The sequence below is a fragment of the Pinus tabuliformis genome, chromosome 3_2, assembly GCF_031772625.1.
Source record: "Pinus tabuliformis cultivar Carrire ecotype Pingquan chromosome 3_2, CPIR1, whole genome shotgun sequence".
In the NCBI taxonomy this organism is placed as follows: domain Eukaryota; kingdom Viridiplantae; phylum Streptophyta; class Pinopsida; order Pinales; family Pinaceae; genus Pinus; species Pinus tabuliformis.
Genome location: NC_142302.1, coordinates 391945692 through 391958945, shown reverse-complemented (window position 1 = coordinate 391958945; position 13254 = coordinate 391945692). Strand labels below are relative to the sequence as shown.

At 41.0% G+C, this 13254-nt stretch overlaps 1 protein-coding gene across 1 annotated transcript in view; it reads left to right on the top strand.

The window, feature by feature from the left end:
- Positions 1-13254, top strand: part of EMB1138 (DEAD box RNA helicase (RH3)) — a 214952-nt gene that overhangs the window by 168349 nt on the left and 33349 nt on the right. Inside the window, exon 8 of the mRNA XM_089416425.1 lies at positions 12501-12650. Within this exon, the coding sequence (XP_089272551.1) occupies positions 12501-12650 (150 nt within the window). The remainder of the gene's footprint in view (positions 1-12500; positions 12651-13254) is intronic.

Sequence of the window (13254 nt, the reverse complement as noted above, 5' to 3'; positions counted from 1 at the left end):
GATGTGCTCTAAGCCTCAAAATTTGCAGGGAGGCTTAGACTCATGCGTACTCCAATAGCCATAAATTGTTTTGGGAAATTCCATCCAAACACTCTTTTATTAAAATAATTAATTATTTTTTATGGGATCGTAAGTCTAAACTTAGGAAATTAAAATAATTAAAGGGTATTAATCTAATTGTGGGTGAAACTTCTAGAAGAAGATAAGGATCAAGCCAAAATGATCTAAGCCATTGATTAGAAGTTAATTTGGGCCGTTGGTTTTCAACATAAAGATTATAAGAGGAGGCTTGAGGGGCATTTGGAGAACACATCGAATAAAGTTCAGAGGATCGAATTTTTGAAGTAGAGCAGCTGCCAGTGAGAAATTCGAAGTGAGCTTTTGCAGTGAGGGGCAAGGATAGTTCCGGTTGGAGATTTCTCTTGATCCGGGAATACTCAGCAGAGGAGGCAGAGAGAGATCTGGGAGAGGCAGCGCAAAGCCAGAAGAGGTTGACTCAAGGCCACACAGAGGCAGCGCAAAGCCTTGAGGAGGTCCAAAAATTTGCTGGAGGAATTGATTTCAGAGGCCAGAAGTTGGGGTGTGAGATCAAGAGGTGAAAATCAAAGTTCCTAGGTAGCAAATCGATCAGCAGAAGGGGTGACGCAGCCCCTAGAGGCTGTGACGCTGTGATTGCGTAGAGGCAGCCAAGAGCTGTTCATTCAGTGCCTGGATCAGTCAGATCTCTAGTGAAAGTGTGAGGTAATTTCACTTATCTCTCTATTAGTTATTTTCTCTGTACTGGATAGCCATGAAGGCATCCGGAGATTGTATTCAGAAATTACTACTGCATAATAATAAAACCCTCAGAGTTGTTGCACCGGTTTTCCTGCATTGGGTTTTTTCGAGGACATTTGTCCAAAAATAACTGTGTAGATGTGTTGTATTTCTTTCTTGTTCAGTTTCTTGTTTCTGCATTTTATTTAAATGGTGAAGGCTGCAGTGTATTAGTTTCAATGTTTACTGTAGGAAACAATAAATAATTTTGTTCAGTAATTAACAAATAGAAGAAACATAATCAATTGCTGCAGTAGAAATTTGGGCATCCAAATTTTCACAGTTCTAATGGGAAAGAGGTTCTCTATGGAGTAAAATTTGCGCTGAGCATTTGTTCGTGTCTTTGCAAAAGACGCTTTAGATTGATAATTGGATTGTTTCATACATATTGTCTTGTAAATGCCATGTTTGTTGCAAATTTCTGCCTTAATGTGTCTATTGTATGGAATGAATTAATTATCTATGTTGAATTTTGTGCCTTGATTTTGTTGAATATCAATTGAATGGAAACTAGGTCATATTATTGCATGCATTAATCATAGTTTGATATGTGAATGGCAATCCCCCTGGTGATCTCACGTTAGCTCTCCCAAGTGATCTTTGATCCCCCCACAAAAGTGATAGTTAGGGTTTTGAATATAGGGCATCAAAATATGCTTACTTTGTTGCAAGATCAATTCAATTTGAACTATGCACCGACCTTCCTTGTTGGTGATCAATTCAACTTTTTATCCATAAATTTTCTCCTTTTCTTTCTTGACCTAATTTGGACCCTTTAAGGCCAAGCGACCAAGCTAGGGCTTGGTGCAAATTACTAGGGAAGAGGAATTTTCAATGTTGGAGAGTCTAAACATCAAGAGGATTGTGGTTGCCACAAAATCCTTCCCTTTGGTAGGCATTCACTTCAATGTCATCCATAAATTTCTTTGCGCTAGTTGTTTGCCTTAGGGTAAACCCTAGTGTGGTTTTAACTTCAACTTGGGGTTTTTTTGGAGGGTTTCATGTGCCTTGACCTTGTTGAAAATACATTGTGGAAACCCTTTCTCCTTGCCTTGACCTTTGGCCATCCCAACTCTCAACCTACTAATCAAGCCCTAGGCCTTGTGTTGTATAAAATCGGCCTCTCTAAAGAATCTCTTACTTTCATTTATTGGAGCCTTGTACCTGAGTTGAGGCTTTCCCTTAGAAGCCATTTGGTCACCTTATACCTTTACAGTTAGAATATCCATCATAGGTGATCTCACACTAGGACTCCTCCCATTGGTGAAAGAGTCCATAAAGAGTAGGGGTTTTTGGCTGTGTTGATAGTGCACCATTACCCCATTGTTGTCACTTGGTCTAGTAAGGGTACCCCTCTCTAAAGGCCCGCCAACTCCAACTAAACTTTACGGGTGCCTGCGTGACACAAAAGTCCAACTTTCCTATGTGCACCATCTTTGTGGCCCTGAGACAATTTGCAGAGATCATGCGACTAGCTCCAACCTAGCTAGTAAGGTGGGGCTTATAACTAGTTTATATGTTTGCAATTTTGATCTAGACATATATTCCTGTTTTCTCTATCATCAATATTTTGATGTATTATCTCAACATTCTATATTCACAAGACCACCGTGAGTGTATATGTTTGTAATTCTTTATCTTGATATATTATTCCTATTTTCTGTATCTTCAATATTTCGATGTATTATCTCAACATTCAATTTTACAAAACTACCATGAGTTTATATGTTTATAGTTCTGATCTTGATATATTATTCCTTTTTTTTTTCCAAGAAAAATCTGGGTAGATCCACCCAAAAGGATCACATCCCGTTGGCCAAACTAATCAGCCTTTTCGAAGAATCTAGGGCAATTAGAGTTAATGAGATTCTTCTATGCATGATAACTATTTGTGAGGTGTTTTAGCCTTTTCTTTTTAGCATAGTCTTCACTTGTTATTATTATAATGTGTCTTCTTAGTTCATCAAATAGCTACCAAAACAAGGAGACAAGAACACATGATATTGGCTATTTGCCATGGCCAAAACCTCTCCCTCTTGGAGAGGAAAATCTGCACAAAATTCTTCTGATAGAGATTCCAATTGCGAATACCAAGACCATGAACCTTGACCTTCTAAGCCACTCCAAGACCAAGACACCAATCCTCTTCTTTGTCAGTGCTGAGATCATCACTGCATCACTGAGATCTTCATTACTGCTGCAACATCATAGCTGCATCTTCACCGACGTCTTCATCAACAAGATCGTCATATTGATATATGCATACATCCATGGGTGCTGTACTGGGATCATGATCTTGCAACTTTGCCTTTATTAGGATCGTGACTTGTTTACATGATTGTTTGAATGTCAAGACAGGGAGCATTACTATAGGGTCAACGAGATCTTTATAATCATAATTATGCTGAGAGTATATGCTCCTCTACATATGCCGAGATCATGTGTGTGATCCTCCTCAAACATGTTGATACAATGAGACAATGACTACAGTTATGCTGAGACAGTGATTACAGTGATCATATTTATGCGTTCAAAAATAATACGAGATAGGGTATGTCTCTGTTTGATCACCGAGATTTCTTCCTTTTAGTTATCCTGAGACTTTGACTGAACTGTCATGTTACTCTTAAGTATGTCGAGATTGTATCTCGCCATTCACAGGTATGCTGAGATTGTATCTTCCACTGAAATCATTATTACACCAAGACTATAATTACTTCAGAGATACCCAAGATTGCGTCCTCTTGTCATGCGTATTTCAGACCCCTGTATTCATGCGTATTACCCTGTGATAGAGCCCCGAAAATCTCAGACAAGTTTGAGTTTCTTCCTTGTTTTTTGTGGATACCCCAGTTGGGTATATATAGTGGTTTGCCCTCCATATTTAGCCAACCTGAGCTAGTGAAGAGTTGTGTCTTCAATGCAAACCGACATGACATCCTTTAATTCGATCACTGCTTTCTTCATCGGTTTTCTTGCTGCCTTCATCAAGAGGATTGTGCTTGTCTTGGAGGGTTGATCTAGACACTTTTTCTTCTTAGCATAGTCAGAGCTCCCTCTTATCTAGGGGCTCTTCTTTACAATCAACAACTTCTTTGTGGTTCCTTCAGTTGCTTGATCAACTTTGTTGGAATTTTTAAGTTTAACTCGTTAGAAATTCTTCCTGTACTATCTGATTTATTTCTTCCTACTTGTTCAATTACTTAACAAGTTATTTACCATGTAAATATTGAAAATAAATACAAGTACAATATCAACACATACAGATCATCAACTGAAAGTAAACAAGCACACAAGTGACACCGTTGTTTTTGGACTAATGTCCCTGGAAAAACCCAATGCGGGAAAACTAGTGCAACTATTCAGAGGGTTTTATTATTATGCAGTTTCAGAATACAACTTGGGTGCCAGAAATGGCTCACCCAACAGAGAATGCCCTCGGAAGTAGTACCTCTCAGTCAGAGACAGATATTCCGGCTAAAACACCGGATGAACGATCCCATAGCAACAATGCAACTTTTGTTGCTTTGCGTCACTCTGATAGGGACTGCGTCACCCTATCCGGCTCTCCAGCTCTCAGTCTGTCCCACGAAATGCTCCCAGCGCTGCCTCTAGGCCCTACGTCAGCCTCTTTGGCCTAGCGTCAACCTCTCTGGGCTCTGCGTCAGCTTCTGGAGCCTCTGCGTCAGCCCCTGGACCCTTTGCGTCTCACACGCTGGCCCTCTCTGGCTCTGCGCAGCTCTTGGTTGCCTCTCTGTGGCCTCTAGCTGGCTCTGCGTCCCTCTCCCAACTCTATGCTGATCCTCCTGGTACTAACTCTGCCTCTTTGTTATGTATTCACTGCCCCTCAACTGCAACTCTGATCACTCACTCAATTTCCTTAGCAAACCCTGCCCCAGAAAATCGAGTTCTTGATCTCTCTCGGTGTGTTCTCCAACTGACCCTCAAGCCTCCTCTTATACTTTTCTCATTGGTCCATCAACGACCGAGATTAAATCTCTAATCAACGGCTAAGATTAGATTTGGCTTGATCCATGACTTTTGGACCTTCTAACCCAGTTTTATATTAATGCCTATTAATATTTTATTTTTCCTAAGTTTAGACTTAGGAACTCCATTAAAAATATTAATTATTTTACTATCTCCCAAACCGGTTAGAATCTGCCCAAACCATTTCTGGGTCTTGGATATCTCATGTGCTCTAGCCTCTCCACCAATTTTCATGGCTAGAGCACATCCGATACTACCCCAAATTAACACTCCCTCTTAGCGAGGAATGTGCTTTAGTAATACTCCTCATTGAGTATCACCCTGATCATCCAACATCGGTCCCTGTGCTGATGCTAAGCCTCCTCGCCCAACATCCTCTGCACTGTTGCCCATGGCCCTACCACTGCCACTACCGCATCTGTACGACAACTCCCTTTGCATCTGTGCTGCTGCCCATGGCCCTGCCACTGCCACTGCTACATATGAACTGCATCCCCTCTCATCATGCTGCATCGTGTTGCCCATAGCACTGCCACTGCTAACCGTTGCACTGTAACTCAGTACTAAGAAATAAGTAATTGATCCTCCCAACTCTGACATCTTTGTCAGGCTAGAAACACTCCTGATGCTGAAGCTCCCAGGCTAGAAACACTCCTGATGCTGAAGCTCCCTCTGTCGTTGACAAGTGCTCACTCTACTGACCTCTACGCTGCGGCAACAACTCCATGCATCTCACACTGTTGCCTCACGTTGTCTGGGACTCCTACACTGTAGCACCCTCTGTCACTCCATCCGCATCTGTCTCTACCGACATCCGCCAGTCGTGCTACTTTTCTTCGGGGCTCCTGTAGCAAGGTATAATCCAAGAGGTTGGGTACCTCAAGGATCCTGCCCCTCATCGTCTGTAGTCCGTTTGACTACAACTCGATGTCTCCCCACTTCCTCTCAAGTGGCGCATGAGCATTCATGGCACAGTCGTCATCTGTCTCCACTTCTTTCTGCGCCCTCGCTGGCACTGCCTTGGTCTCAGAAGCCTCTCCCATAGTCTTCTTCCTCAAACACTGGTTTGCATAGTGACCTAGTTCCCCACAATGGAAGCATTTGACCTTGGAGAGTCCCTCTTTCTCTTATCTTGCTTTCTTGCAGATGCGAGAGCCGCATCTTCTTCTTCCTCCTCCTTGATTCTGACCCCTTTTTTGCTACTCCCCGCCTTGGTCACCCGTTTGATCTCTTCTTGAAGAAGAGCTGCCCACAGTTCCTCCCAATCTGGAAGGCTTGACCTGCCCAGTATGCTCTGGACAAATACCTCCCAATCCTCTGAGACTGCATTCAATGCGGTCCTCACCATCAGTTCCTGATTCGGCATGGCCCCTATGGAAGTTAGCTAATCACGAATCTCCTTCAATCCACCGAGGAAGACATCTCTCTGCTCTCCCTTCTACATCTAGTATGACCGCAACTGATTTTCAAGTAACATCTTCCTCTGCAAGGAAGTATGCTGGTACAATTTTTTCAGGGCCTCCCACATCTCATTTGCTGTGTCCTTCTCTTAATATGCGACACCACATGATCCTTGACCCCATCAAGGATGATGCACTTTGCCCTAGCCATTGCCTCCTCGTACTTCTCATTTTCAGCTGGGTCAAATGGGATCACTATCGTTTTCAAGGCAAAGTGCTTGATGCGATACTTGTCTAGAATGGACAAGATCCTGGCCTTCCAGACTACGAAGTTGGAAGCTCTGTCCAGTCTATCTTGATCTCTCACCCATTCACTGCCATCTTGCTGCGCTTCTTCCGACTCCTTTGAGTCTCTTTACTTCCCTCCTGGAAGTCCTGGGTTCGACTCCCTTTGAGTCTTGATTTCCTGTTTGGAAATCCTTCCTCCTTGGTCTTGCCCTATTAGGTACTGTTCTGACCACAGTACCCCACCAGCTTCACTCCACAAATTATTCGCAGCCCCCTATACCTCAGTGAAGAACTGATCCTCTAGGCTCTTCGCAATCCCGACACCGACAAAATCTGCACCTCTTGGCCACAGCGTCAATCCTTCCTGGTTGAGAAAGATGACCGGGCACTGTGTAGGTCAAGTCTGCTCCTCTCTGCCATTAGGTTGATGCCTTCAGTTATCCTGTGATCTGCAACCACGCTCTGATACCATGTTGGAATTTCTAAGTTTAACCCGTTAGAAATTCTTCCTGTACTATCTGATTTATTTCTTCCTACTTGTTCAATTACATAACAAGTTATTTACCATGTAAATACTGAAAATAAATACAAGTACAGTATCAACACATATAGATCATCAACTGAAAGTAAACAAGCACACAAGTGACACCGTTGTTTTTGGACTAATGTCCCTGAAAAAACCTAATGCAGGAAAATCGATGCAGCTATTCAAAGGGTTTTATTATTATGTAGTTTCAGAATACAACCTGGGTGCCAGAATTGGCTCAACCAATAGAGAATGCCCTCGGCAGTAGTACCTCTCAGTCGGACACACATATTTCGGCTAAAACACTGGATGAACGATCCCACAGCAACAATGCAGCTTTTGCTGCTCTGCGTCACTTTGATAGGGACTGCGTCACCCTATCCGGCTCTCCAGCTCTCAGTGTGTCCCACGAAATGCTCCCAGCGTTGCCTCTGGCCCAGCGTCAACCTCTTTAGGCTTTGCGTCAGATTCTGGAGCCTTTGCATCAGCCTCTCTGGGCTTTGCGTCAAATTCTAGAGCCTCTGCTTCAACCCCTAGACCCTCTGCGTCTCACACGCTGGCCCTCTCTGGCTCTATGCAGCTCCTAGCTGGCTCTGCGTGGCCTCTAGCTGGCTCTGCCTCCCTCTCCTGGCTCTGCGCTGATCCTCCTGGTATTAACTCTGCCTCTCTGCTATGTATTCACTGCGCCTCAGCTGCAACTCTGATCACTCACTCAATTTCCTTAGCAAACCCTGCCCCAGAAAATCGAGTTCTCGATCTCTCTCGGTGTGTTCTCCAACTGACCCTCAAGCCTCCTCTTATACTTTTCTCATTGGTCCATCAACGACCGAGATTAAATCTCTAATCAACGGCTAAGATTAGATTTGGCTTGATCCATGACTTTTGGACCCTTCTAACCCAGTTTTATATTAATGCCCATTAAAATTTTATTTTTCCTAAGTTTAGACTTGGGAACTCCATTAAAATATTAATTATTTTAATATCTCCCAGACCGGTTAGAATCTGCCCAAACCATTTCTGGGTCTTGGAGATCTCATGTGCTTTAGCTTCTCCACTAATTTTCATGGCTAGAGCACATCCGATGCTACCCAAAATCAACAAACTTCTCTCCTTGATGTCATGAAATTTAGTTGAGCTTCTTTCTTGTGGGGCAACAATCATCGATCACTTTCCTCCTTAGCTCGTCATGTCATTCCTTTCTTCAGGGAAAGTGGCCTTCTTCATATTTGGAACCTTCTTCATATGACTACTTCTTTCTCATCATGCTTCTTCCATTCATCACATGAACGCTAGTTGTACTTGTAAGTAGCATTGCATGAACTTTATCTAGATATTATTCAAGAAATCAAATATATCATTAAATCAAATCGTACCTTACGAGATGACTCTTCATCATGACATCTTCTTGTAGGTATCAACATCTTGCACACATATTGACACATCTCCCAAAGATATCCATTGTTAGGGCTCTTCATCTTTTTCAGACATTTATCAGAGTCTTCATATCTTTCCAGGAGATTTCCTAGTCAAATCTTCTTGGTCTTTTGGATGTTGATTGTCTTCATCATGGTTGAATATCTCATGATCTCTTCCTCACATATTCCATTCCCAGGATCTTTCAATCAGAGTTTCTAAATTGTAGTTAACCACTTCATACTTCATATGATGACATATTGTGTTGTTGATTTCATCTAGTGTGACTTATGCCTTCCTGCATCCTTTTAGAGGAGGAGATCTTTTTCTCTTGATCGTGCTTCTCAAGATAGAAGCAATGATCCATGTTACCTGCAACCATATGACATGACATTATAATATTAAACACAAGCATACATACCTTATTTTACCTTCAGGTCATCAAGGCTTCTTCCAGCAACTTCCTTGATTGAAAAGATCTTCAATCCCTTGATCTACTTCATGTCATCACATCATCATCTCATGGATTCCATAAGTTGGAGTTCCTGTTGAAACACTTGCTTCCTCTTTAGATTAGTGAACCCTACGATGAGGATTCCATCAGAGAATTTTGAGGATCTTGTATATCCCCAATTGGCAAATGTTTCCTTTTTGACTTGATGTATGATGAGCCTTGTCCTAGATGACTTCTTCCTTTCCTTCAATGTCCACTGAGGTTCCCAAGAGCTATATCCTTCATATTTTGTCTGTCATGGATTTTGTCCTTCATGATTCCCATGGTGATGTCACGAGCTCTTGCTTCTAATGCTTTCATGATGCCACGATGCATCTTAATATCATGGTCATATCTTTAACAAAATATCGAGGAGCTTATGATAATATCCTTTTGTGAGGGAGGCCATCTTAATCGTAGTGGAGATCTATTGCTCCCTCTTTCCTTGGCCCTTTTCTTCAGCTTCCTCCATCTTTCCGGCGATATGAGCTTCTTTCCATAGCATTGAATCTTATACTATTCTGTCTTTTCCTTTCCTTTCTGCACATAATTGTGTCCTTCAACATTTTTGCCTTCTATCTAACATAGATACCACAAGTTGTCGAATGAGGTAACCTTCTTTGTTCATGGATATTTGTTACCTTGATGATTATCTTCTTATCATCTTTCCTAGATCTCTCAATTGAGATCTCATGAAGGTATATATATTTTTTTTGAACCCTTCATTTTGTGTAGATCAGGTCTAAGTGATGTGTCCTTCTATACTGCATTTTTCAGAGAATGTATCCTCTAGCATTTCATATATCTCTTTGATGTCTTCTTTCTTGGTACATGGGGATGAGAGAACCTTAAGAGTTCCTTCCCATGAATTCAAAGAAGACCTTTTTCCTTGATATGTTCACTGACTTCTTTTATCTATGAGGATTATGACAATCCTCCTCATTTCATGCAAGGACCTTTGATGACCCATTCAATCCATAGATCTCCTTGTAGTCATGAAGTCATTTAACCAAACTTGATTATAAAAATGAAAGATACTTACTTGACAAGTGAAGATGAACTCTTCTACTTGATCACTTTGATGCTGGTTGGAGAAGATGTATTGGAGTTTCCTCTTGGATGATCTTCTCTTCGATGGAAAGCCTTTCTTCAATGGAAATGGTTGCTCCCTTTTGATGAGGATGATCTGCTGCTTCCCTTGGATGATCTTCTTCTAGGGCAAGGAAATGATCCTTGCTTTTATAACCTAGAAGGTGATGACAATGCTTTTTCTTCTTCAATATGCTTTGCCTTCTTTAGTAGTGTAGATCAGGATTGCTGCTAGGGTTTCAACCTGTTTCAAGATGAGGTGATCTTTGATTTTGAGATCCTTTGAGTTACCTTGCTTTGTAAACATCTTGATGAGGGTCTTGGTGGCCTTTTGATGATGGCTGTGGAGACACAAGTTCTTGCTGTTGTAGACTTGATCCTTCAATCTTGACAAAACCCTTCAACTTGCTTTGATACCCTTGAAGACTGATCCTTGTATGTCTCTTTGCTGCCCTTCCTTTGACTTCTGAACCTTAGCTCTGATACCATGTTGAAGAATCTAGGGCAATTAGAGTTAATGGGATTCTTCTATGCATGATAACTATTTGTGATGTGTTTTCTTGTAGTGTGTCTTCCTAGTTCATCAAATAGCTACCAAAACAAGGAGACAAGAACACACGATGTTGGCTATCTGCCAGGGCCAAAACCTCTTCCTCTTGGAGAGGAAAACCCACACAAAATTCTTCTTATAGAGATTCCAATTGACGAATACCAAGACCATGACCCTTGACCTTCTAAGCCGCTCCAAGATCAAGACATCAATCCTCTTCTTTGTCACTGCTGAGATCATCACTGCATCACTGAGATCTTCATTACTGCTGCAACATCATAGCTGCATCTTCACTGAGGTCTTCATCAACAAGATCTTCATATTGATATATGTATACATCCATGAGTGCTGTACTGAGATCATGATCTTGCAGCTCTGCCTTCATTAGGATCGTGACTGTGTTTACATGATTGCTTGAATGTCAAGACAGGGAGCATTACTATAGGGTCAATGAGATCTTTATCATCATAATTATGCTGAGAGTATATGCTCCTCTACATATGCCGAGATCATGTGTGCTTCTGCGTGATCCTCCTCAAACATGCCGAGACAATGAGACAGTGATTACAGTTATGCCGAGACAGTGATTACAGTGATCATATTTATGCGTTCAGAAATAATGCCGAGACAGGGTATGTCTCTGTTTGATCACCAAGATTTCTTCCTTATAGTTATCCTGAGACTTTGACTGAACTGTCACGTAACTCTTAAGTATGCCGAGATTGTATCTTGCACTGAAATCATTATTACACCAAGACTGTAACTAGTTCAGAGATATCCAAGATTGCGCCCTCCTGTCATGCGTATTTCAGACCCCTGTATTCATGCGTCCTGAAAATCTCAGACAAGTCGGAGTTTCTTCCTTGTCTTTTGCGGATACCCCAGCTGGTATATATAGTGGTTTTCCCTCCATATTTAGCCGACCTGAGCAAGTGAAGAGTTGTGTCTTCAATGCAAGCTGACATGACATCCTTTAATTCGATAACTGCTTTCTTCATTGTTTTGCTTGCTGCCTTCATCAAGAGGATTGTGCTTGTCTTGGAGGGTTGATCTAGACACTAGGTTGACTCATATACATTACATATATGCTCAAGAAGAGCTCTTTACACATGTCTTTGACTCTTTGACTTTCCTAGACCTATGGAATGAGCAAGAAACTCATTCTTATAATTTACAAAAATAATATTTCTTTTTCTTGACAAGTACAAAAATCAAAATTACATTTGTAAATACTGAACCTAGTTATACTTTCTTCAACAAGTCTAACCCCGAGGGCGTCAAGGATAATTGACCCCATGACTTCCCAATGGCGAGGTGTTTTAGCAACGGGACCTCGACTAGTTGAGCTAACCTTCAGGGCTAATATTTCTATTTTTACTATCATCAAACATTTTGATGTATTATTTCAACATTCTATTTTACAGAACTAGCATGCATCATAGCTGTTTCCTATGATTAGGGGCATGTTGTTATGTAACTCCAATTATTTTATAGGGAGTTAATGATTTAGTTGAGGTTTTGTTTTCAACTTTTTTGGTTTTAAATCCCACTCATATGTTTGATCTCTGGTTCTTATATATGTCAATTGCCTCACTGGAACTTTTTTTATGAGTATTTCCGAATGAGAGTTGCCCAGAAGAGACATCTTCAATGGCCTGGATCAGTTTGTGTGCACTAAGCTATCATTCAAGTGGTTGTTGTGTTGTTATTTGGTCTTCTGTTAAGGAAACATGATCTGAATTACAATGGTTGATGTACCTGGTCACTTAGGTCACTATCTGTCATTTTCCTTAGATAAGTGTATCTGTAGTTAAATGCAGGCACATTAATCGTATTGCAATATACAGTAAATAGCACATTAAGTGGCTACTTCTCAGTTTAAGAAGTCGAATGGGAGCCTATATCTTCATTTTACTTTGGTTCTTTGTCTTTCAGGGATGGACAACCTTACACATGACTAGAGAATCGACAATGCTAGATGGCAGACGACAGTTATCTGCAAGAGAATTCATGGGCATCTTATCTGAGATGTGGCCTGCTGCTGCTGATCAAGTTGGAAAGATCAGATCATATGGTGATGGAAAAGTGAGTAACATATGTTCCAATCTCAGTTTTATGATTGAAATATGAAAATTTGCTACATATTGTGCACAATAGAAGGGTTGTATTTGATGCCCACCTAATTCATATATTTATGTTAAATTTTTTCCTTATTTTCATCTATTGCAGGTTGTTTTTAAGTTCTTCTTGATCAAGGGCTCTTGTTTTTTTCACCCATCTGCATTTTAATCTTTTCATTGATAAACAATGTATTATGAGAATCCAATAGCATACAAGATTCTGAGACACTGCTTACAGCTTGGTTGGAACCTGATTGGAAATACAAAAACCCTCAAAGCTTTTATGGCTTTACAGTCAAAATGCATGGCTTCCTACTAGTCCAGTTGGCAGTAATTAATCATTTAGTCTACAGCGTCTCTGTTACAAACTTCTATTTTCTTTTGTCATTAATTTTTAGTATTTTAGCTTAGTTGTCACCAATGAGGGGTTTCAATACCATCAAAATAATTAAGGACTTGCACTTGGTAAGGCTTTGGATCCTAATTGTTACAGACTCCCATGACTGAGCATACTTTCAAGTTTGAGAGAAAAGATTGAACAGGTAGGAGCTAGGCTGACTTGAGGAGAG